The sequence below is a fragment of the Aythya marila genome, assembly GCF_965140915.1.
Source record: "Aythya marila genome assembly, chromosome: 30".
In the NCBI taxonomy this organism is placed as follows: Eukaryota; Metazoa; Chordata; class Aves; order Anseriformes; family Anatidae; genus Aythya; species Aythya marila.
In genome coordinates, this window is record NC_139071.1 from 615,271 (window position 1) to 638,988 (window position 23,718).

At 57.6% G+C, this 23,718-nt stretch overlaps 1 protein-coding gene across 2 annotated transcripts in view; it reads right to left on the reverse strand.

The window, feature by feature from the left end:
* The window catches only part of LRP1 (LDL receptor related protein 1), an 89,156-nt gene extending 66,946 nt beyond the window's left edge, over positions 1-22,210 (reverse strand). For both annotated transcript variants that reach the window (XM_082781274.1, XM_082781273.1), the window contains exons 1-2: positions 22,036-22,210; positions 3,897-4,019 (exon numbers count right to left, since the gene is read on the reverse strand). In XM_082781274.1, coding sequence (XP_082637400.1) covers positions 3,897-4,019; positions 22,036-22,111 — 199 coding nt within the window. In that variant the 5' untranslated portion in view covers positions 22,112-22,210. The remainder of the gene's footprint in view (positions 1-3,896; positions 4,020-22,035) is intronic.
* Positions 22,211-23,718: the final 1,508 nt, after the last annotated feature.

A 23,718-nucleotide genomic window follows, 5' to 3' on the forward strand; every position in this document is an offset into this window, starting at 1 on the left:
ACACGGAGAGCTCCAGCTGCCAGATGGCTCCCCACGCACGTGGACTGCTTTCCCGACACAGTGCAGTATGATTCCTGTTAACCGACTCACTCTGCACCGGGGAGGTGGGCTCCTCGGGATGGGGATCCGAGGTGCTTGAGATGGGAATGTGGGTCTGAGGCTCACCGCAGCCATCGGCACGGCGCTTCTCCCTGTCCCCAGGGCACAGCAGCACCCAACAGACCCCTTCCAGGAGGAACCCTCCCGAGATGCTGCTGCAGGGCTTTCACTTCTCCAAGGGGGCTGAACCGCAGCGCTATCTAGGCACCAAGTAATTGCAAATTAAGGGTTAATTGAGTAGTGTCAATAAGCGGGCCAAAAGAATGAAGGCACTGAAATAAAGTGCACAGTTCATCAGTCAAAACTGATCTGCCGTGTCCATTATTTGCCAGCAAAGAGCCTGAATCAAACTACTTATCACAAACAGGGCAGGATTAATCTACAAGCCACTTTGTTTGCTTTTGACTGTGTTGGCTCACTAATAAATGAGCCAATTTATTACATGTGACAAGCTTGTGGTACACCCCAAGGAGCTGAATTAGACAGGAATTTTTAACCTCTAAAAGCCACTTGGAAAGAAAAAAAAAAGGAAGAAAAAAAAAAAAAAGAAAGAAAAGAAAAGCAATTCTTTCCCCTGTAAATACAAGCTGTAATTGACTTGGCAATGGCCCAAAGAAACGTGAAGTGGGGAAAGCTGCAAGGGAGCAGATGGGAGCATGACCCGGTGAGGGCAGGTCCTGCTCGTGCCACCTGGATGGAGGGCAGCTCCCTTGGGTCCTCTCCCTTGGTTTTATTTCAGAAGACCATGCCAGAAGCACCTAGATAAAGCGCTGCTGCATCCTCCCTGCTGCGAGTTCTCTTGCCCGATGTCCTTGCAGCCACACAAACCATGGTGGACCAGCATGAAACCGTGCAGCTCAGCACCGACCCCGCTGCCTCAGGACTGCATCGCAGCGGGGCAGTTGGGAAATGAGCCCTGTGGCTGGGGATGGCACTTTCACAGTGACAGGATGGGGTTCAGGAGGGGCAGAGTGGCTGCGATGCCCCATCTGGGCTCACAAGACCCTGCATGGACAGCCTGCTTGAGAAGGGGCTTTCTGTAAGGCAGAGACCTGGCAGCTTTGGAGAGACCCCTGGATCTGCTCAGCCCCAATTCTCACTCCTCTGGAAAAGCCTTGGCACGTCTTCCTGTTTGAGTGGCATTTCCAGACACCCACACCGACCACTCCCTGGACCCAGGCAGGAAAGGAGGAGGCGAGAGCATCTCCAAGGGCCGGCAGCCACCGGGCAGCGACTGCGAAGGGCTCCCAGCAAGGGCTCCACATGGGGCGGCTGCGCCAGCACCACACCAAGCACCGGGCGAGAGCGGGGAGCCGAGTGCCTTAAGACCTCCTCAATACCCAAACTGATGAGCCGTGAGATGCCAGATCCTCACGAACATCCAGGTGGCTTTGAAGACTGTGGGTCCTGATGTGTCTGCAGGAAAAGCGCTGCTGCCAAGCCGGAGAGGAGAAGCATGCCTGCAGCTCGGTGGTGTCAGCGTGCGGGCAAACACCGCCAGGCTGCCCCAGGACATCCCACAGGGGCTGAGAGAGGCCCAGGCATGAGGCCAAGTGGGGATGAAGCAGCCAGATGACAGTCATAGCTCAGCCACCACAAATTCATTTCTCAAAGCTCTTCATCTCCTTTGATTTTCAACTGGACGGAGGCTCTTGTCCAAGTTTTTCCCCAAGAAAGCACGGTGGAATGAAAAAACAACGGGGTAAGAATCAACTCAAGCCACTTGCATGGACACAAGTGCAGCCACTGAGCTTAAAAAGGGAACTCTTCCTATGCTCAGCTAACACGTGAGCAAAGCCAGCAAATACTTAAAAGGATTCCCCAGAGAGGAAAACCTTTCACATAATAGACAGCATTTCAAGAGACTCTGACATGAGTACATTACTGCAATGTAAATAACCCTGCCTCACTGCCAGGGTACGAAAGGGTATGCCAAGCAGTGTGTAAAAGCAGTGTTTGCAGCCTGGGTTTAAAAAAAAAAAAAAAAAAAAAAAGAGGGAGATTAAATAATAGTAATAAAAGTCATTCTCTCTCTGCCAAAAAGATAAGGAGGATGAGAGCCTTCTGGAAGCCCTGGTGCCAAAGCAGCGTGAGAAAAGCTTGCCTGGCAATCCCATAGATACCGGGCCCTCCGCCCTGCATGTGCCGGCAGGTCGGGCTGTGCTTGCACAAGCCCAGGCAGGAGCCTCCCTTCATGCCCCTGCCCATGGGAAAGGGGCAGACGGGCACAGGCTCCGGGCCAGACGTGGAAGCTCAGCGCCAAGCACTGCCCAGCCAGCACCATACAGCAGCCCGGGACTGCCCCAACCTCCCCGAGTCCTGCCGGGTGCAGGGAAAAGCCAACGCACCTCGCCAAGCCTCGGCAGCGCGTCGCACAGTCACTGCTGAGGCAGCAGGGCATGGCTATAGATTCAGTCTCTAAACTGAATTTTCTGCTGCAAAATCAGGTTTTGCAGCCTAGTGTGCTAAGACAGACACGGAGGAGATTCCTGGACCATCCCGTGACGCTGTGAGAGGAGAGGACACGTTGGTCCTTGATTTGCGCCTGGCACGATGCCCCCACCCATGCAGCGTGGAGCCAGTGGGCAGCAACATCCTGTGCTCCGTTCCTGCAGAGCAGCCGCTGCAGTGCTCCTGCCGAGGGGTCTGCACAGCTCGGAGAGCCCAGGAGTGGGGGTCCCAGGGGGCAGCAGCTCCTGGGGCTTCAAAGCCTGGTGGCAGAGGAGGACACCGCTGCCTTCCAGCCTCCCAAGGGAAGGCAGCAAACAGGGAGGTGGCTCCACCAGCACGCACCAGCGCCGCTCTTGCGGTGAAGAAAGAGGGAAAAAAGGTAAGAGCTGGAAAAAAGCATCCAGGCTGTCCATCTACCTATCCAGATGGATAAAGAGAGCACGGTTAAACAGGGCACAGGCATGCACAGCTAGCGGAATACGTCAATCAGGACGGATTTCTTCCAGCACTGGGAAAGGCCTCCAAGTCTTCCTGCAGTAATTTTCCAGGGCTGCTGATTGACTGGAGCCAGACAGCCCATCCCAGCCCCCTCATCCCTCCCACGGAGGGGACGGTTGCATCATTTCGCCTTAAGAAACAAATAACTCCAGCGCCGAACCAGAGCCTGCTTCGGAAGAAACCTTTACACCAAGTGCAGCGGCAGCTGGGGGAGGACAAGGCGCCTTCACTCGCCGTCGAGAGGCAGCTCCTGGCTTCCTCCAATGCTGGACACCAGCACCTGGGCTTTGGCCTCAGCTGGAGCGAGCGGCAGCATCTGCTGAAGCCACCGCTGCCCAGCGGGCACAGACAGGTCCCGCTCCCCCATCCTGGGGTCCCAAGCCCCCTCCTCATGCTCACCACCACCACCACAAGGCCAGGGGAAACACAGGGCACCGCCGCCACCTCGCCCCTCACAGCGAGGTGCTTGCAGCACCCCTGCCTTCAGGAGCCCGGGCTTTCCTCACTCAAACCCATTTGGATGGAAACCGAACCCAGCGGTGCCCAGGTCCCAGGAAACCATTGCAATGCGATGGGTCACAGCCCCCAGAGCAAGAGGCATCGGGGGGCAGCAGCTAGGGAGATGAATGGCAGACAGACAGACAGATGGACGGATTGAATTCCAGCAGTAAGCAGCACCCGCTGTCCCACCCCCAGGGCGCCGGGAACTCGTGCGCTACTGGAAAGCGTGAGCGGAGGTAGAGCAGCGGTGCGATGACGCCTGTTCAGGACCCTCGAACGACCGTGCAGTGAAAGAGCAAATGGAGCAAAACGCAAAGAAAATTATTAGGAAGGAAAGTCATACATACATATATCAGGTGATTCATCCGAGCCATCGGGACAATCCTTTTCCCCGTCACAGCGCCAGCCCTTAGATATGCACGTAATCTGATCTTTGCATGCAAACTGTTTAGGGCTACATGTCTTCGGTGCTGGATGAGAAAAGAAATAACGATAATAAACATGATCAGTTTCTTCCCAAAGACAAGTTGTTTAAAAAAAAATAAAAAATAAAAATTTAAATTAAGGACTAGATTGCTTTTAGTTTGATTTCTTACTAATGGCTCAGTGAAAGTTTTAGCCTGGCATCAGATCCATCAACCTCGCCCCTAAGGAAACGAGAAAATTTAAACTGAAACATTAATTACACTGCGAGAAAACAGGAACTGAGATCCATGATGCACTAACAGATTTTAAAGATCATTTAACTTGGATGAATTAGCTCCTGGGAGCCAAAGGCGCTTTATTTTCTATGCTAGACAGTAAAAAAAGAAAGGGAAAAAAATGAGAAAACCCAAACGAGAGCAAATTAGAAAGGAATGTTCTCAAATCGAGCAGCAGCAGCACAGGTGCTGCCTGTTCGTGCGGGTGCAAGGGCCGCAGGCACCCATCGCCTCCTCGCCTGCACCCCAGCCACCAGCCACACACCGGGACAGGGACGACAACTGCCCCAACCCACCCCTGCCGGCAGAGACCTGTTCCTCCGTGCACAGACCACGATCAGAAAGGAAAGAAACCAGAGGGGAGCTTCCTTCCCCCCAGCCCTGCCGGGCTTCGTTTCTCTGGACAGCAGAGGCTGAAAGAAAGTTCTTTCTTGGCTAATCCACAGCTGGCTGTGACAGCACCAAACTTTAAAAAGAAAAACGCGTATGTATTTGTACAAATAAAACACACGCACGCAGCACGAGCAGAGCCAGGCAGCTTGGAAAGCATCACAAGGCAGGGCGGGCGGCAAAAGTGCAGGTGGTTGCTGCAGGCGAGAAGGTCAAAGCGCAAAGCCCCAGCTCCATCCCCGAGCCCCCCGCAGAGCCACACCGTGCGCCGGCGGCGCCAGCCCTCCCCGCCTCCTCGCCAGTCTCTTGGCATGTCGCGTTCTCCCGAGAGACTCAGCTCTTTGCAGCAAACACCTCCACGCTGATTGCAGCTTTTGTTATAAAACAGCAAGCCCGAGCCCTCGGGGAGGGAGGAAATCTTGAAAACCCGACCAAACGTAACCCTGAATGTTTGTTAAAGGAGAAGGCAGCACAACACGCATAATTCCCACAACAGGTATCTGGTGTCGTCCCCTGTCTTCTGCTCAGCTCCCCTCTCCATGGATCCCTGTCACCTCACGCACAGCCCATGGCGAGGGGGGGTCTCTGCATGTTTCCAGGCGGCTGCAGCAGGCAGCAGCACGGCCACGCACCCAGCAGCGCTACTGCTCGTTTCATGCATTTCATGACCCAGCTCACTCTCAGGCTCCTGACGGACCAGAGGAGGCGCAGAGATTCCTCGCCGACCTGTGTTAGGAACAGGAGATGCCTCCCTCCTTCCTGCTCAGCAGCCTTTTTGCTCCATCTGTGCTGCTGGGGAGGAAGAAGGGCCAGGGAGGGATGGGGAGGAAGAGCCCCATCCCCTACCCAAACCCTGGTTCCTAAAGGAGGGGAAACTCTCCCATCTGCCCTTGCACCCTGTGACTACTCCAGTTATTGCCTAGACCCACAAAGGGGCTCTGTTTGCCCCAAAACTTGTCTGCTTTCTCCAGAAATGCCTGATTGGTTTGATTGAAAGGTATTGTCTCCTGCAAACCTGCCTTTGCTCAGGTCTCAACAGCATCAGAAGTGTTGGAACTGCTGTTAGACGGAGACGCTCGATACCATGACACAGAGTTCAGTGCAATCAAGATGGAGACTGGATATATCAAAATGGATGAAACACCCACAGCTCTGAGCCGATGCCAAGCCCTCCGATCCCAACACCATTCCGAAGATGACCAGCTTAAAGCCAAGTCCCTCCTGTTCCTCCTGCAGGACCCAGCAGTGTGGGACAGGACAGCAGGGCATCCCGCAGGGCCGTTTGTCCCAGGTGCTCAGGCTGACAGATATGAAACACGGGACCACTGGCTGCAGGAACGACCCCTCCTGCCGGGCACAGCCAGTGCCAGCCCCACTACGGAGCCCATGGTCACCAAGGGGCCATTTCCTCTCGACCCCAGGGACAGGTCAGACCCAAAGCAAAAGGGGCTGCACCCTGCCAGGCACCCGCTGCCCGCTCAGGGTCCCCACAAGCACCCCGAGCCTGGCACCCGCACCTCAGCCCCGGGGGCCGCGTCCCCACCAGGGCCAGCTCTGCCACCCCCTCTTCCTGGAGGAGCTGAGCTTCCTCCCCCATCTCCGAGCCGCAAGTTTACCCAATGCAAGATTCATTAAGAAAACCACAGCAAAGAACCGACACTCCCTTGGATTTCCTGCTCTCCCTCATCCCCCGAGGTTTCCAGCAGCCACAACGTGACCTACCGCCGCACGCACGCACCGCAACGGCCCTCGGCCGAGCCCAGCTCCAGCTCTCGCCTTCCTCCTCCCTCCGAGGAGAGCAGGAGCTGGTTTACGAGGGCAGGCCCCTGGCAAGCGGCTCCAAGCCTCCTGCCCAGCACCCACACTCCTGCTGCCCCCCAGCTGCTCAAAGTCCCCCAGGTTTGTGTCTACACAGGAGATGAAGCCAGGCCCAGGGCAGGATCTTGATGCAGCTGGTTTATTTTGCACTAGAGACACCCGTCCTGGAACAGAGATGCTCACCAGCAGCACGGAACATGAGCCCCTCTTCCGAAGACGTCATCCTTAGCTACCAGCACCTAAATCTTCCAGACCAGCTCCGTCTCACGGACTGGCTGTGGTTAGACAGACTGAAGGAGAGCAAGTTCTCCTGCTGCTTGCAACAGCTCCCCTACGCAGGAGCAGAACATGTGGGATTTCTTCCAAGCACTAAAACAGTGCTCATACGCTTTTTTTTTTTTTTTTTTTGTGTCAGGCTTCACATGTGTCATGGTTTGCCGTCAGGAATGCCACCCCTGTAGACACGTACTTGGCTCGCACCTGCCTCTTCCCAGACGTGGCAGTGCACGTGCAGGTCTCCAGCTAAGTCAGCTACAGGGAAAAAAGGTGCTTCCCCAGCACAGGCGAGCCCCAGGGAACAGTCTCACTGCACCTTGCCGCCACGGGTGGCGTTAACCTGCCACAAAGATGTGCCTGAACTGGGCTCGGAGCTCAGACTGTCCCCACCGTCACTCACAGAAGCAAGGATCGCCTTGGCAGCACAAGACTGCACCACTGCTGGTGGCTCTACACAAGGAGAAGAAAGAAGATTGCTTCCCTTTTCAGCCACTAGCTCTCCAAGCTTCTTGGTAACAAAACGCACTTTCTGTTCTTGCACAGCATGTTCCTAGTGAGCTAAATAGCCTCCAAAATGAGTGTCAAGATGCCTAAATGCCAGGTGGACAATTAGAGAAGGTGTCTGTTAATGCATCGTTCACAATGAGCCAAGTTTCTTTTTGAAAGCCAGGCGGCTGCATCAGCAGAAGCGGCAATCTCAGCGGAGAGAGGAGCTCCAACTTTGGGTAGGAGAATAAAGAAGCCTTCATGCAGTGTACAATGGCCAGCTCAGACTGCAGGGCCAGGACAGCTGCAAAAGCCTTCCACGGAAAACATTTGCCTCTTTAGCAGTCAGGGGAGAGATCCTCGCTTAAAAATAATTCAAAAGGGACAGAAGGGGAAAAAAAATTGTACTCAAAACAGCAAATGGTTATTTCGGTACAAAAAAGGGCTCCCTTCTTCTCTAGGGAGGGCTGGGGGCGGCCGTCCCAGCAGGGAAGCGGAGCGGCAGCAGGGTCTGTTGGGGCAGGAGAGGACCCGGACCCCGGCGGCACCTCTCGCTGCCTCAATGATGAGGGCAGACGAAGTCAGCACCACAACGTAGGCAGCCAGAGGGCTTCATGTAGACATGCAGTGGGTTTAGAAAAAAAAATTTTTAAGTGTTAGCAAAAAAAACACACAGCAAAACACGTTTCATCTTTGCCTAAAGCAAGAAATCAACACTTCTACTTTAAATGGACTGTTCTGAGAGGCTGGTGAACAGAAGGTCCTCACCTTGAGTAGAAGCCAAATTACCTTCAGCGCACAGATGACTATGGCATAAAAACCTAGATAAACTGGAAGTAAACTACAAAAAAAGTTGAAGAACTTCCTCCTTAAGCAAGCCATACTTTTCTACTCAACCCAATTCCTGCTCCTCTCCTTGGAGGAGGTGGCTGGCTGTTACTTCGCAAAGGAAACAGCACTGGCAATAAATATGGACTGGAATGAGCATGATTTGCAAAACAGATGTTCTTGGGGGGGGGAGAATAAATCCACTCCACATTCCTCATAGGTCTCTGTTCCCCAGCTACTCCCCTCCCCTCCATGCTAGCATATACGGTCTCGCGCAATGTCCAAGCCTGCCAAAACACACATCTCCTGCGCTGCGCACGCAGAGCTGCGCTCGCTCTGAACCCTGCTCCAGGACGCACGTCAGGCTTGCAGACTCCATCCGGGTACCGAGCCCCAGCAGCTCGGGACCAAAAAGCGGTGACATAAACCAGCTGAGCCTTCAAATCTCCCTGCCAGACCCCCTGCTCACTCAGGGCTGGCTACAGCTGCCACCAACACTACCACTGGGATGCTTCAAGATCCCCGAACATCGCCCTTGGGAGCTTTGTCACAGCGACACAAAAACCTGCAAGGTTGTTCTGGAGGGCAGAAGTCTGGCACAAAATTATTGAACCTCTGGAGAAGGGAGGGATGGAAAAGCCCCAGCATCCTGGTGCGTGTGGGATGAAAGGTGGCATCATTTGTGCTTCAGTCCAGCCCCGGTCCTCACCAGCACTGGCACTGAGGCTTTGCCGAGGGGGCACTGGAGCACAGTTTACAATCCCATCTCCATCCCCGCAGAGTCCCTCCCTCTCAGTTTAACTCTCCAGATGTCGCTTGGCCAGAGGACAGCGCAGTTTAGAGGCTGCTTTCCCAAAACAATGATTGGGCGCATGCACCTCGCATGACTCCTCCAGGGCCCCAGCACGCAAGGCCACGATGCCAAACTGAAAGACTTTCCAAGTTGTCCTATTAACTGAACATAAAAATCAGTTATTCTATGCTTTCGTTTTTCTCTACAATCTCCCCCACGTCATCCATTCCTTGTTCTCAAGTTTCGGGGCGAGGGGAGAGTGATTTATTCATTTTTTGTGTTGTCAGGACTCTTAAAATTCTTCAGAATTTCTCTGTAGCCTGAAGACAGACAGGCATGGAGAGAAAAGGTAAAACACTGAGGCACGCGCACACCTCGATTCCTTCATGATGCCTTGAATGCAGGGACCAGAGCTTTGTTACAAAGCCATAAGGCCAATGACAAAAAATAAAATAAAATAAAATAAAATAAAATAAAATAAAATAAAATAAAATAAAATAAAATAAAATAAAATAAAATAAAATAAAATAAAATAAAAATAAAAATAAAATCACAAACAGGGAGAGCAGAGCCCAGAAGGGCTGTGATATTCCCCGGCCACTCAGGCATTTCTGCACACAGCATGCAGAATTTGCAAGCTCATGGCTAAAGTAAATTTGTCAGGTCCTTTGGCTCTGAAAAACTAGACAGGATAATAGAGACATTTAAAATAACAAAACTTAGATCTTGCAGTCACATTTTTTCAAGGGGGGGGAGGCTTATTTGTTTGGTTTGCATTTAAATACAAGATCTCTAAACAGTTCAAATGCATTTTTGCAATTCTTCCATCTGGCCCCCTCATATGAGAAGATTCAAACCAGACCCGCTGCTCCATCGGAGCTGCTATTTCCATGAATGACGTTGCTGTTCGCACTCCGAGCTATTCCCATTTGGAGAAGCCGCAGGTATGCGCTGTTTGGAACTTATTTGGGTTGGAGGGGGAGGGGCTGGTTCAATTGCTAAGTAAATATTGACTTTAAAATACGCATTTTTTCCCTTTTCCTTTCAAGTCTGCCTATTGCGTCTAAATCACAAGGCATTAACTCTGTTTTTTTTGTTGGTTTTTTTGGGGGGGGTGTTTTTTTTGTTGTTGTTGTTTTATAAAAGGACAATTTTGAAAAGAAAAGCCTGCCTCAGCTTTGCAAGAGAGGTTTGAACGGAAGCAAAACACCATTCGTAAGAAACACGCGCATCTGTCGCTGGGAAAGAGTTGGCTGAGGGCGAAGAACGTCGGAAGGCATCTTTGAGCCGGCCTCCTCAGACCCGGACAGCTTTTAGATACAGCAAGGAGCTGAAAACCACCCCGAAAATCCCATCCAAGCAGAGAACTGGTGGACCATCATCTTCAGGCACGTGCTTCGAGCATCCCCCGAAGCGTGCTGCGAGCTTTTGTGGATTTTTCGCCTCTGGCTCATGCCTGCCGACTGCCTCGAGGCAACACGGGGGATGCTCACGTACCGAGGGTGCTTCAAGGCCTCGAAGCAGCCCTCAGACACAGAGCGCCTGGCCCATGCCCCGGCTGCTCCCAGAGGCTGGCCTGGACCCTTCGCACAGAGACCATGCTCTGTGCACGCTCCCATCGCCCACAGGAGGGCACAGAGGGAGCAGCCCAAGGGTGCCGGGACCCCAGCTGCCCCCACCACCCACCTCCAGGCCCCAGCTCCCAGCCAGGCCTCGGCCCCATGGCCACCGCTGGGGCAAGAGGCCGAGGAGCAGCCAAGGGATGAGCCAGAGTGGGCCCATGGCAGCCACCACCCCATCCCCTGCCCGTTATTCCTTTATCGATTCAGACAAAGGATGAGAGGGGAATGTGGAGCAGGAGAAGGAACAATGAGGGGTGGCAGCAGGGGCCGGGCTGGCTCCCCATTAGGGAGGACAGAAACGGAGATGGCCAAAAGCGGCCATCCCCAGCAGGGAGAGGGGGAAGGGGAATAAAATCATATTGCGACTTCCAAGGGCTCCTTTCATCTCGGCGCACCGCGGTCACCTGACTTCAAACAGATCCAGGGGGAGACGATTTAAATGCTAACACGCATCAGGAAATCTGGACGCGCTGGGAGGAATGCGCTCCCCCCGCCAGCCCAGCCCCTTCCCCTCCTGCTCCTGCTCCCCAGGCTCCGGGCAGCTCAGCTGCCTTCAGACAAAATGCATTAAAAAAAGGGGGGGTGGAATTTGCATTTTAAACCAAATTCAGAAGCAGAGAGATCTGTGCTGGAGTGAGACTCCCCCCCCGGCCCCCCCCTTCTGCCTCCAGACCCACAGATTGATCCTTAGAAGAATGAGCTAAAAAATGGCAGGAGATGAAACCAGATGAAATGAATCCATGGCATTTTCAGAATTGGAGGGAAAAAAAAAAAAAAAAAAAAAAAAAAAAGCTTGATCATACAAAATGTGGTGGGGAGGGGCAGAAGGGGCAGGCTCCAGCCACGCAGCAGAGGGTGTTTCAAGAAAGAATCGTGCTTTTTTTTTTTCCTCCTTTTTTCCTCTTTTTGCAGCTTATCTGCAATTTAAATGAAAACAAGAAAAAGAGAAAAGAAAAAAAAAAAAAAAAAAGCATTTGCAGCCAAGAGAAAGGGGCTTAATTCCTCTTGGTTCGGTTGGAGGGGCTGCAGCCGTGCCTGGCTGGCAGCCACCCCTTCTGGGGGGGGGCTGCCCCTTCCCCTCCCCACACGAGGCAGAGGGGTGAGGGAGGGGCATTGATCTGGGGCAGGAGACCCAGCCAGATACTATGGATGCTGTGCACGATGTCCGTCCCCCCCAGACCCAGAACATCCCCTGCCTCCTCTACCTGCTCGGAAGGTTTTATTCCCTTTATTTATTCTAGCAATAAGAAGTAGGATGTTTATACCATTGGCAGTTTGGAACCCAAACAGAATATAGTGTTCTGCACCGGAGGCAGTTATTTATGGCTTGTGGCTAAAGCTGATAACGCTTCCCCCAGAGACCTGCCTGCATTGTGCAATAAAGCAATTGCACATTATAGATTAATAGGCATTTCATCTGGATAGCTGAATCACAGGGCAGGACTCTGCAAGGAGCTAACTGACAGAGCCCAGGGCTGTGTGAGGCGAAGGGGCCGGCAGCAGGCGGGGGGCTGCGCTGGGCAGCAGGGTGCTCAACTGCATTCGGCCTGGGACGGGCATCAGCCAGCCAAGGCTCTAAAAGTGCTGGAGCCAGGCCAAAACCATTGGCCTTAATTCATTAGTCAACTCAATTTCGCTGGCTTTGCAAATAAGGACTTTGTCTAAAATGGGGAAACGGACCAGAATAGCTATTGTGAACCGGGAGCGGGCAGAAAGGGCCCTTTGAGAGGACACTCTGTCGGAATAAAAGTCACTTTTATCCCAGAATAATTAGCGTGCTCTGAGTACACTAATTATTCCAGCATAAAGGGACTTTTATTCCCAAGAGGAGAGTGCCGCTCAGGGAGCTACTCTGAATTCAGGTCCACCTGTCTATGTGAACGCCGTCTCCCGGTCCTGCTGCTCCGGGGGCGACTCAGCCTGCCGACACTTGTGACACCCATGGGTCCGGGGATGGACAGACCTGTAAGCATCCCTGGGGTGGTCACCAGTACAAGTCCAGACCAGGCTGTGCCATGAGAACAGGGACTCCCACCCCAGCCAGCGCTGGGAAACACCAGACCCCTGCCCCATGCATGTCCCCTGCACTAGGAGGAATAGGGTGAACAGACCCAGCTCCATCATCTGCACAAGCTGCCGGGTGGCTTCCATGAGCCCCATTGTTTTGGGGAGCAAACACCTCCTGCAGCTCAGGGGGACAAGGTCATGAAGCCACCGTGGCACCAGCTACTATTTCAAGGTCTCCCCAGGAAAACCTCAGGCTCCTGCTGAAGGAAACAGCACAGGGAAGCACAGCAATACTGTAAGCCCTCCTGCTCCACGCGGACAGCATCTCCAGCTGCTCTGCCCAAGCTGGGATTTGGCTGTGACCTGCTCAAACGTGGCCATACCTACAGGGAGGCTGGGAAAAACTCCCCTGACCCATCCCCTCCTTGCCTCATGGGAGCTGGAGCCTGTCTAGGAGGAACACACCCCAAAAGCAAACCCGACCTGCTCGCCCAGTGATAGCAGACTTGGAACAAAAACGCGGCCTCCAAAGCGGGGTGGGGAAGCATCCCCTGGCTCAGGCCTCCCCTGAGCGGCACCTTTCAGGCACAGCGTGCTGAACAGGCCACAAGGGCGCACCTCAGATGCGGCGGTGCAGGATCGGGGAACACTTGGGGTTTCCTCAAGAGCATGCTAACAGGATGCCACATCGCACCGTGGCTTTGCTGAGTGCTGCATCATCCCCCTCCACACCACCAAGTGCCCACGGCGCCGTGCCGCACACAGACAGCAGCCTCCACGGGCCGACGCCACTTCCCCATGTTCCTGGAGGAGGATTACCCCAGGTCAGGCCCCGGAGGAACCGAGTCAGCCATGCCAACCAAGCGCTTCGCACATCCAAACGCCGGCAAGGCGAGGGCAGGCAGCGCCTCTACCTGAGGCGGAAGGGACACGGCCAGCAGCAGGGCTCCAGGCCCGTCGCCTCCCCACAGCGCAGCCCCCGCCTGCGCCGCTCCTCGGCCGCCCCGCGCAGGAGCTGGCCCCGCTCCCGCTCCTCGCCACCACCGTGCCGGCCGGGCGCCGCCGTTCCCCCACCGCAGCGCTGCAGCCCAGACACCCGGGCCGGGCCACGGCCGAGCCACCGTGCCAAGAGCACTGCACGGCCCTGCGAGCCGCAGCTACCACCCAAACAGCGAGCTCCGAGCTCGAGCAGGGAGGGGAGGGGAAAAAAAATAAAATCCAACAACAACAAAGAACCCCGACGCTGTGTCCCAGGGTCGCCGCACAATACCCGAGCTTGTTGCTTCTGCTGGCAAAAGGCAGCTCCGATCAGCTGTGCAAATTGCAGAGTAACCCGGCCGCGTCCCTGCACGCAGCTCGGGCCAAGGACAAGGGCAGCGTGGGGCGGGCAGAATCCCCGTGCCCCTAGGGGCACCCCCGGGAATGCAGCCACTGGGCTGGGTCTTGAGAGGTGGAGGGAAAAAACAAAATCTTTGGCATGGTGGAGTGTCCCATCTGTTTATAACTGGCAAAAATGATTAAAGAGGAATCTGGTACAGTTATGTCTGGTCTGATTTTGTGTCCCAGACATTATCCTGCCCCTTTGGCATCTCTACCAGCACAGCTATGACCAACTAACTGCTTGCCTGCAGCAGCCTGGACACTCCATGGTGCTTGGACCTGGTGTGCCCGTTCCTACCTTCTGCAAGCTGCAGAAAAAGGAGCTTTGAAATTTCAGAGAAGCTGAAAGAACACGGGGCAGGGCAGGTTTGGGAGGGATGCTGGCATCAGGCAGCCGCAGAAGAGAAAACCAAACTCACGAGTGCAGTGCTGGGCTCCAAATTCCGCAGGGAAAACCCGCTCCAGGCCACGAGAGGAGACACTTGAGTGAACCCATCTGGACAGGCTCCGGCAGGAAGCGGAACCTTGCCGCGGCCGCGCGGGGTGACACGGAGCGGAGCAGGATCTCACCCACCTCCCGGCCAGCCCCACAGCCACAACCGGGGCCGCGTGTCCCCACGGCACTGATGAAGGCAGCACCACAGATCCCTCCATTCATGCTTTCGGGAGGCAGGGAGGAAACTCCCCTGCTTGGAAATAACCTCAGACGCCCCGGTGCCCTGCTCTGGGGCAAAAGCTGGAGCTGGCCCCAAGGACGGACAGACGGACACAGCCCAGCCCCCCCGCTGCTGCCCTGGGAGGCCATGGATGGCGCCTGCCCTCCGCTGCCTGGGCAGGAAGGTGTCTGAGCCCCTACGCCCCGCAGCTTCCGTGCAGGCCTTTGGAAGCGCTGTCGCTGTAGGAAGTATTAAAGCCAACTGCTTCCTTTTCCAAACAATAAAAAAAGCACTACAACAGAAGGCAGCAGGCCGGGGGAGGAAGCCATTCACAGCCCGGCTCCTTCCCCAGCGTGCTCCTAGAGCTGGAGCTGCTCAGCCGGCGTGCACGAGGGCTCCGGCTCCCTCCTGGCCACACACCCAGGATCCAGGCCCTGTGCTCGGCCCCAGGTGAGGCTGCTCTGAGCGACCACACGTGCCGGGTGCCCAGCGGCAACCCCACAACAAGCAGGCAAGGTCTGGGCTCTGCAGAGCAGCATTGCTGCAGGACAGGAGCAAGGTGCGTGGTCACTATTCCTACCCGGTGTCACAGCTTTACCCTTCACAGCAAAAGCCTTTGAACCTTCTTCCATTTTTATTTATTTATTTTTTAAGTTCAAGATACTCAAAGCCTTCAACAAATTCTGAGCACGGCACGAACAGAAACTCGCAGAACCCCGTGGGCTGAAGCGTACAACCAAGATGCCAGAAGGGTCCTGACCTGGGTGCAGGAAAGCAGAGACGAGGGAAACCAAGTCACAATTAGCCCCAAGGAGACTGATTAACCGCTACAGCACCATGACTACTCCAGCGTGGCCTGTCGTGCCAGCAAACTGAGAGAGGCAGAGGTACACTTGACTGTTCATCAGATACAATGAGCTGCTGTGATCCAATGAGCGCCGGGTCCCTGCGCTCAGACGTCTGTAGCGGCGCCTGCAAACAAAGAGCTGCACCATATTAAGTAAATGGACTAGATTGATGCGTTTCAAAGCTCTAGGCAGATTAAAATAACAATTTGCCTGGCAGCCCGCAGAAAACAAAACCTAGCCACATCTCAGCAAGGCTGAGGCAGAGGAGCAGCAATACGAGGGCTCGGAAGGCACTTGATTCACCCTTGATAGAAAACCTCGATTCATTCACTAAGGGATGGAAATCACGGCCCTGAATCCAGCAGCAACTCCAAAAGGAAAGCAATCAGTCCGTCTCCCTCCGCAGCCCACGTTCCTGAAGCTAATCGTCTGCCGCGGATTTCTTTGCCCTTCACCTGCCAGTCATGGCCCCATGTGCCCAGCCACGACCCAGAAACGCACGCTCACCCTCGCCACTTGCAGTGCTGCCTTTTCATTTAGAGAAACGGCATCTTGCAGGAGGCTAATTAGTACAGACAATTAAATGAAACTTCCAGCTCAATTAGACACTTCCCCAGTCACCTGCAACTCACATTCAGATGCCTCAGTCCACAATTTGGAAGAAATCACAGACCTGCTCTCCCCCTCCCACAGCAGATGAGGCCACCCATCACTCCCACAGCACCCACAGCAAGGTACCCCCAGGATCCCTCACGACCTCTGGGCCACCAGCAGGGTCCTGCCCAGCCCCACAGTGCCCACCCCGTGAGCCTGAGCTTCAGGCTTGCTGGGACTGTCTCTAACCCTGCAAAGCATCCGCGTGATTGTAGCTTTCGTCTGCTTGGCTTCCTTGGCTAAGAAAGGACACAGTAAGCCTATATTTAGCACCAGAGATGGATGGACTGCACTGGGGAAAGCAACCTCACACAACGGAATAAGATCCAGCAAAACAGTCCTCGCAACCCACCCAGCATTTTTCCTTCTTAAAATAAGAGGCGCGGAGCGAAGAAAACAAGAAGTTCGAGCTGAATTAGAAAAGGCTGAAAATATTTGCTGCTGCTGCTTGCCGCTGGCAGGACGGGCTGCCAAGGTACATTAAATGTAAGTGACTGAAAAGTTAAGTCAACAGCAAAAACTGGTCTGTAAATAACTGCAAGTTGGTCTCGCACTGGCTTGCGAAATATGAAGGAGAGGAAAGCGCATCTCTGTGCAGACAGCCTTGACGCTCGCTTGGGAATGCCACCAAAGATGGCACAGACATGAGACCTCCGCAGGTGCCAGACACGGTACTGGCCCCCAACCCAGCATTGCCTGCAGCTGTGGGACCCCACCAAGGAGAGGAGAAGACAGGGGCCACGCTCACAGCACCGCCAGTGGGCAGCCGGCACAGCATCGCCAGGCCGGCACTGGATGTGCCCCCAGAACACAATGCCGCTTGCTGACCTTCACCAGCTTTGGGCACGTGGCTTAGATGTCAATGGGGTTCAGAAAAACACATCTCCTCCCCCTCGGGGATAGCGGATTCTTAATTTACAGCGCCCAGCAGGACTCCGGGCACACAGCATGCGCAGCGGCAGCAGAGGGGAACAGGCCATGAACCGGGGACCTACGCCCCATCTCCTGGCAGCCACGCGCGGAGAGGACATCAACAGGGATGGAGCCAGAATGCCCAATCCAGAAGGCGGCGGAGATAAAAATTCAATCCCAGCACAACGAGAGCCTTGTCTGCTTGGCAAAGCGTAGAGCCCACAGGAAGGAAACGGGTTAGATGCGTTCACCGCTCACAGGCTGAGTCAGCCGCGCACCGCCGCGACGAGGAGCAGGCGCAATCTCCGAGGAGCCCATTTCCCAATCCTGGGATTGCTGGATTCTTCCCGACTTCTCCGTGGGGCTTCAGACAGCTCCTACACACCCAGGCATTTCAGCCAAGCTCTGCGACTTGCTGGGGAAAACTGGGAGCACGATGACTTTGCACTGTGCCGAGGCGCACGGCACAGACAGAGCAGTGGGCTCTGGGAGCGCAGCCAGGACTTGCCTGTGGGTTAGCGGTTAAATGAGGTGCTCGACACGCATCAAGGAATCGAAATCTTTTCAGCACATGGAAGAGGAACCTCCTGCCCCATGACAAGGCCACGGTCTTGCCCGCTGGTTGCTGTCACATCGATAGTGCCGACTCAGCCCAGCTCACAGTGACCACAGTGCTCTGGGCTGTGCCGCCCTCCCCGGAGCGGTTGTTACGGGAAGCATCCCCTTGCACCCTCTTCCCAGGGCCAAGGGGGCGTGTGGAGGCGCATGTGCCCTGCACGGGACGGCAGCGGGCAGCCTGACCTGGCCAAAGCCCTGCTGAACAATCACCCGCAGCAGGCTCGGGAACTTACCCCAAAGGTGCAAGCAAAATCCCCGCGAGTCAGTTGCAGACCCAGGTCCAGCACCTGCACAAGGGGCCACAGCATTGTGCACGCTGGCGTTCATCCCCTGCAGGAAGGCGCCGGGCAGATGCTTCCCCACATGGGGCACAGCAGGGCCCTCGCTCAGGATCCCCCCAGCAGCACCACACGAGGAAGCCAATGCCAAAGGTTGCTTTGCAGATGTCCCGCGTGCCCAGCACTCCTCTGAGGCTGGCACATTCACCTCCAAAACCCACAGGGATGTTCCCTCTTTCTCCAAGAGCCAGGATCCCTTCTGTCCAAGGGCTCTGCCCCTCGTTCCCTCCCAGCCCTGTCTCTCCCTGCTCAGCTCAGCCACAGGAAACACCAGGAGCTAACTGGGATGTTATTGCAGCCCTCCGGTGGCTGGGGTCCCCTCCACCCTCCCCAACAAGGAGGCAGCCGAGCACAGCCCCTCGCGGTGCCTTCCCAAACAGCCCCACAGGAAAGTGAGCAGCCTCGCTCGGGCCACACCACCACCAGCACCACATCCCGGTGTCCTCCTGCCCTCCAAGGGCCCCACAGTGGAACGGCTCCGTCCGTGGGCACCTCCTGACCCCTGGGCAAGCTGCCAGCTCCTGCCTGCACCCTGTCCCCCAGCGCTGAGCTCCAGAGAAGGACCGTGGTTCTGGGGACACCGCAGAGCAGCAGTTTTGCACTTTTTTTTTTTCCCCTTGGCTTGCCCCTGCTTATCAGCCATTGTTTCTGCAAGGGGAAGTCCCCACATCCCAGGATGGGTGCTGCGCTGCTGCCACTGTTTGCTGGCTCTGCCAACGAGCGCGGTGCCCACAGCTGGCCAGTGACGGACCCGTGCCAAACGCTGGCACCCTCTGGGCACAGCAAGGAGCACGGTGCCCACAGCTGGATGGTGACAGACCCGTGCTGGACCCCAGCACCCTCCATGCACATCGCGGCCGCAGACACGGGCAGCTCCAGGCTCGTAAGGAGCCTGCTCCTACCAGGGCGGTGCCAGGCAGGCAGGACGAGGACAGCGCTGGGGTGGAGGCATCGTCCCACCCTGCCTTGCAGCCAGCTCCAAAACCAGCACTGGGTCGCTAAGACCCCCCCCCCCCCGCCCCAGACGAGCCTCCCTCGCTAAGTGAGAAAGCATCTGTGCTTCTCTCCCCAGCCCTTCTCTCTGCCAGGTTCCTGGGGAGTGAGTCACTCCTGCAAAGCTATATCGAGACAGTTTGGCTTCTCCCCACATCCACACCTTGCCAATCACACAGGACTGCAAGGCTCATCCTAATCCGGCTGCAAGAGCCAGAGACACAAAAGCTGTCCCAGCTCGAAGCCGTCCCTTCACCAGCAGTCCCGTGCCCCCGCCACCCACAGCCATGCCACCCGCACCTCCCTCCTGGCCCAGGGATGCCGAAAAGATGAGGCTGTGCCCGTCCTGTGCCAGGCAGGAGGCAGCCAGCAGCTGTGGATCAAGTACGGGCTGGTGGCAAAGAGGAACCAATTAACTCGAAAGCCTCGCCAGCTCTCCTCCAGGAAGAGGCAGCCCTGGGTGCCAAAGCCTTTGAGGAACGGGGAAGACTTGGGTGGTTTGCCCTCCATTGGCCCAACCAGTTCTTGATGCAGGAGGAAGTGCAACAACAGCCGACAGGAGCAGCCCTGGCACCTTCCAGCACCGCGCTCAGAAGCGGAGCACAAACTGGGGCCGGGATGCCGAGGAAGCAACAAGGAGGCAGCGCCTTGGTTTTACCCCAGAAACGCCCAGCGCTGCTGAGGATGCTCTGGACCCCCTCAGCACCAGCACACGGCACCGGAGAAGGAGAAGGCAGGACAGGAGCCACGGTTGTGCTGCTCCCACAGGGACTGCAGCGATACGTGGGCACACAGCTTGCAGGAACACAGAGATGACACGAGAGCGGAGCACCTGGGCACAATACGGGCCAGCACCCTGCCCTCAGCACCCCACAGACACCCCCTGCCCACATCTGCATGGAGCTGAGCAGGCTCCCCCCTGTTAGCACCATTCCTTTGTGTGGCAAAGGCAGCACCAGCCCCGACAGCCACCCCCCAACAGTTCCCAGACCCAGCCTGGCTCCTGGAAAACCCGTCCCTGCCCGGGGAGATGGCACCTGCGTGCACAAGACCTGGACTGCTGAGGGGGAAGGGCTGCACCGAAACACCTCGGCCACCCTCAACCACAGGTATTCCCAAAGCAGCATCGGGACCCGGGGAGCGCACCGCCGCCCCGCCAGATGGGAAGAGCGCTCCGGCAGATCAGAGCCGTGCGCCGCTGCCCTTTGTCCCGCTGGAAGAGCTCCTCCACCATCCCCGCCGGCTGGACTTTGTCTCCCCTCTCTTCTGCAGCCAAAGACAGGAACAAATTAACATTTTCAGCGTCACAACCCGAGGCAGTGGCTTTGGGGGTCGCAAGCCAAGGCAGCCCCACCGCCGCACTGCCGAGGGGGAGGGGGACTGGGGTTTTGAAGCCTCCTCCCCAAGCCCCATCCCTGGACCGGAGCAACTCCTGCCCACAGAGCTCTGAAGGACGCCGTGCCAGCTGCATGTGGCTTTGTGGGGTCGGCAAGGCACGGCACCCTGCAGCAGGAGCCCACCGCCAGCCACCCGGTGAGGGGGCGTTCCCGTGCTGGCTTTCACCCCGTTCCAAGTCATCGGGGTGGAGGAGAGGATGGAGGAACTTCCCTCGAGCTCATCATCACTGCTGCAGCCTCGTTTCCAAAGGCAACGCAGCTTATGCAATGACTGATGCCTGTCCCTCCCGCCCCCACCAACTTCGGGATCCGCCGGCTGCTTCGAACCCCAACCAAGGGGGGACAATGCCTCCACGGTGCCGGGTGCCCCCAAAAAGGGGAGAGGCCGAGCAGCAAACCCCGGTGCACTCCCTGCCTACGGGGAGAGGGCAGCTCAGTGCCAGTGGCTGCAGCAACCCCGCACGGGTGTCAGCAGAGCTGGGGACACAAGCGGCATCGCCACCTCCCTCCGAGGGACGTGATTTGGGTGCCTGGAGCTCCAGCAGGGCGGGGGGAGGCCAGGGGCTCCAGCCCCCCCCCGCAGCACTGGCCATGGGTTGGACGCTGCTGTCTCTGCCACGGCACCGAGCGCCAGCAGCTTGGTGCCGAGGTGGGTGCTAAAAGGGGACAGCGAAACCTTCCCCCAGATCCCCCCCATCGATAAAACGCTCCAGGCTGCCGCCTTCGCCAGGCCCTTCCCATCTGGGCTGGAGGGAACCCGTAAGCGGAAAGCTGCGCAAGCCAACTCAAAACCCCAAATCTCCGGGCTTTTAAGGGGGAAAAAAAAAAAAAAAAAAAGATTAAAAAAAAAAAAAAATCAGCCTCCCACCCCACACATTAAAACATCTCCAGGAACTTCTCCGCCGGTGGCTCCCCGCTGGCCGAGCTGCCGGCCCCGAGCCCCCGGTACGGGGAGGCTGCAGAGGAACGGGGCGAGCAGATCGATCCCGGCAGGGGCGAGACGTGCGCAGCTTGAAAAGGAGCCGCTCGGTGCGGGGCTGGACGGCCCCGGGGCCAGCGGCCAGCCCCGTTACCGGCCCCGTTACGCAAGGGCCGGGGGGGCCGCGCTGTCACCGCAGGGCAGCCCCTGCCGCTGGCAGAGGGAAAATGGGGGGGTGGAGGGGGCGTCAGGGGAATAGGAGCGGGGGGAGCTGAGGGAAGTTCCCGGGGGGGGATCGGGAAGGGGAGGAGGACGCCTGCTGTAGGATGGGGGGGATGGGGGGATGGGGGGGGTCCCTTTATTTTCTCCGCAGAAGCGGGGACCCGCGGGGCCGCTCCGCTTTGTCGCAGCGGGGCCGCCGGCCCCAGCCCCGCTTCGACCCCGGTCCCGGTCCCGACCCCAGCCCCGCTTCGACCCCGGTCCCGGTCCCGACCCCAGCCCCGGCCCCAGCCCCGCTCTGGTCTCGGCCCCCCGCGCCCCCCGGCCCCAGCCCCGAGCCCCCCGGGTCCTGAGGGCGCCGTCAGCGGCCCGGGCCCGAGCGCAGCCCCCACGGCGGAGCCCCCCCGGCCCCGGCCCCGGCCCCGGCCCCAGCCCCGCGCCCCCAATCCCGGCGGGCGGCCCCGCTCCGCAGCGCGGCGGCAACGAGGGCCGGGGCCCGGGGTGGGAGCGCTCCGCAGCCCCGGGGGGAGCCGTGGCGGGGCCGAACCGGGCCGAACCGAGCCACACGGGGCCGAACCGAGCCACACCGGACCGCACCGGGCCGTGCCGCCCCCCGCGGCCCCGCACTCACCTTCGAGGGCGCGGGCGGCGGGGGCGGCCAGCAGGGCCAGCAGGCACCCAGCGAGGGGCAGCAGCAGCGGCCCCATGCCGGCGGCTCCCGGCGGCTCCCGGTTCCTCACGCCGTGCTGCCCGCGGGGCGGCGCGTCCCGGGCCCGCGCACCGACATCCGCGGAGGGAGGGGGCGCGGGAGGGCGGGGGCGGGCAGGGGAGGGGAGGGCCGGGCCGGGCGGGGCGGGGGGGGCCGGGCCGGGACCGGAGGGGAGGGGGCTGGGGTGGGGGGGGGGGGAACCGGGACCCTCCGGCCCTGGGCGGCGGCGGCGCCGGGGGCTGCGGGGCGGGGGCGGGGGGGGGGGCTGCGCGCGCCGCCGCCGCCGCCGCCGGGGGATGGAGCGCGCGCCGCCGCCCGCCTGACGTCACCGGGCTCGAGCCGCCGCGAGGGGGGGGGGAATTGGGGGGAAGGGGGGAGGGATGGGGGGAAGGGGGGGGGGGGGGTCCGACGCGGCGGGCACGCATGCGCGGGAGGTGCCCGGGCTGCGCCCCCCCGGGGGGGGGCGGGGATGGAGGGGGGCAGGTACCGGGATGGGGATGGGGGGGGGGGGGATGGGGATGGGGATGGGCTCGGGGTGGGAATAGGTATGGGTATAGTATGGGAGTGGGAATGGGGATGGGCAGCGTACGGGTGTGGGTATGGTGTGGTACGGTATGGGAATAGGTATGGGCATGGTACGGGTATGGGTATTGGTAGGGTAGGGTATGGGTATGGGTATGGGTATGGGTATGGGTATGGGTATGGGTATGGGTATGGTATGGGTATGGGTATGGGTATGGGTATGGGTATGGGTATGGGTATGGCTGTGGTATGGTATGGGAATAGGTATGCGCTTAGGTATGGGTATGGTATCAGTATAGGTAGGGGCATGGTGTAGGTATGGGAATGGGTATGGACATGGTATGGTATGGGAATAGGTATGGGCATGGTACAGGTATGGGTATGGTATGAGAATGGGTATGGGCATGGTACGGGTGTGGGTATGGTGTGGTGCGGTATGGTACGGTACAGTATGGAAATAGGTATGGGCATGATACGGGTACGGGTATGGGTATGGTATGGTATACCTGTAGTATGGTATGGTACGGTTTGGGAATAGGTATGGGTGTACTATGGGAGTAGGTATGGGCATGGTACAGGGATGGGTATGGTATGGTGTGGTATGGTATGGGAATAGGTATGGGCAGAGGTATGGGTATGGTATCAGTATAGGTATGGGCATTGTATGGTATGGGAATGGGTATGGATAGAGGTACGGTCATGGTGTGGGGATGGGTATGGACATGGTGTAGGTATGGTGTAGGAATGGTATGGGTGTGGTGTAGGTATGGACTTGGGTATGGTATCAGCAGGGCCATGGATATGGGGGACAGGGATGTGGCATAGGGATAGACATGGTATGGATACGGTACAAGTGCTGCCCGCCACCCCCTCCCCACAGCATGAGGCCGTGGTCCCAGGCTGTGACCCCCAGCCCAGGGTCCTGGCAGCGGGGTCCCAGCAGCAGGGTCCTGCTGGGGCCAGGCCATATTTTGCTCATCCAGTGTTGGGTCCTGTGCATGTGGCTCATGGTTGGAGCCGTGCTTGGGCTCAGTGCCAGCTCCTGGCAGGGGGATGCTCCACGAGCCCACCCACCTACCACGG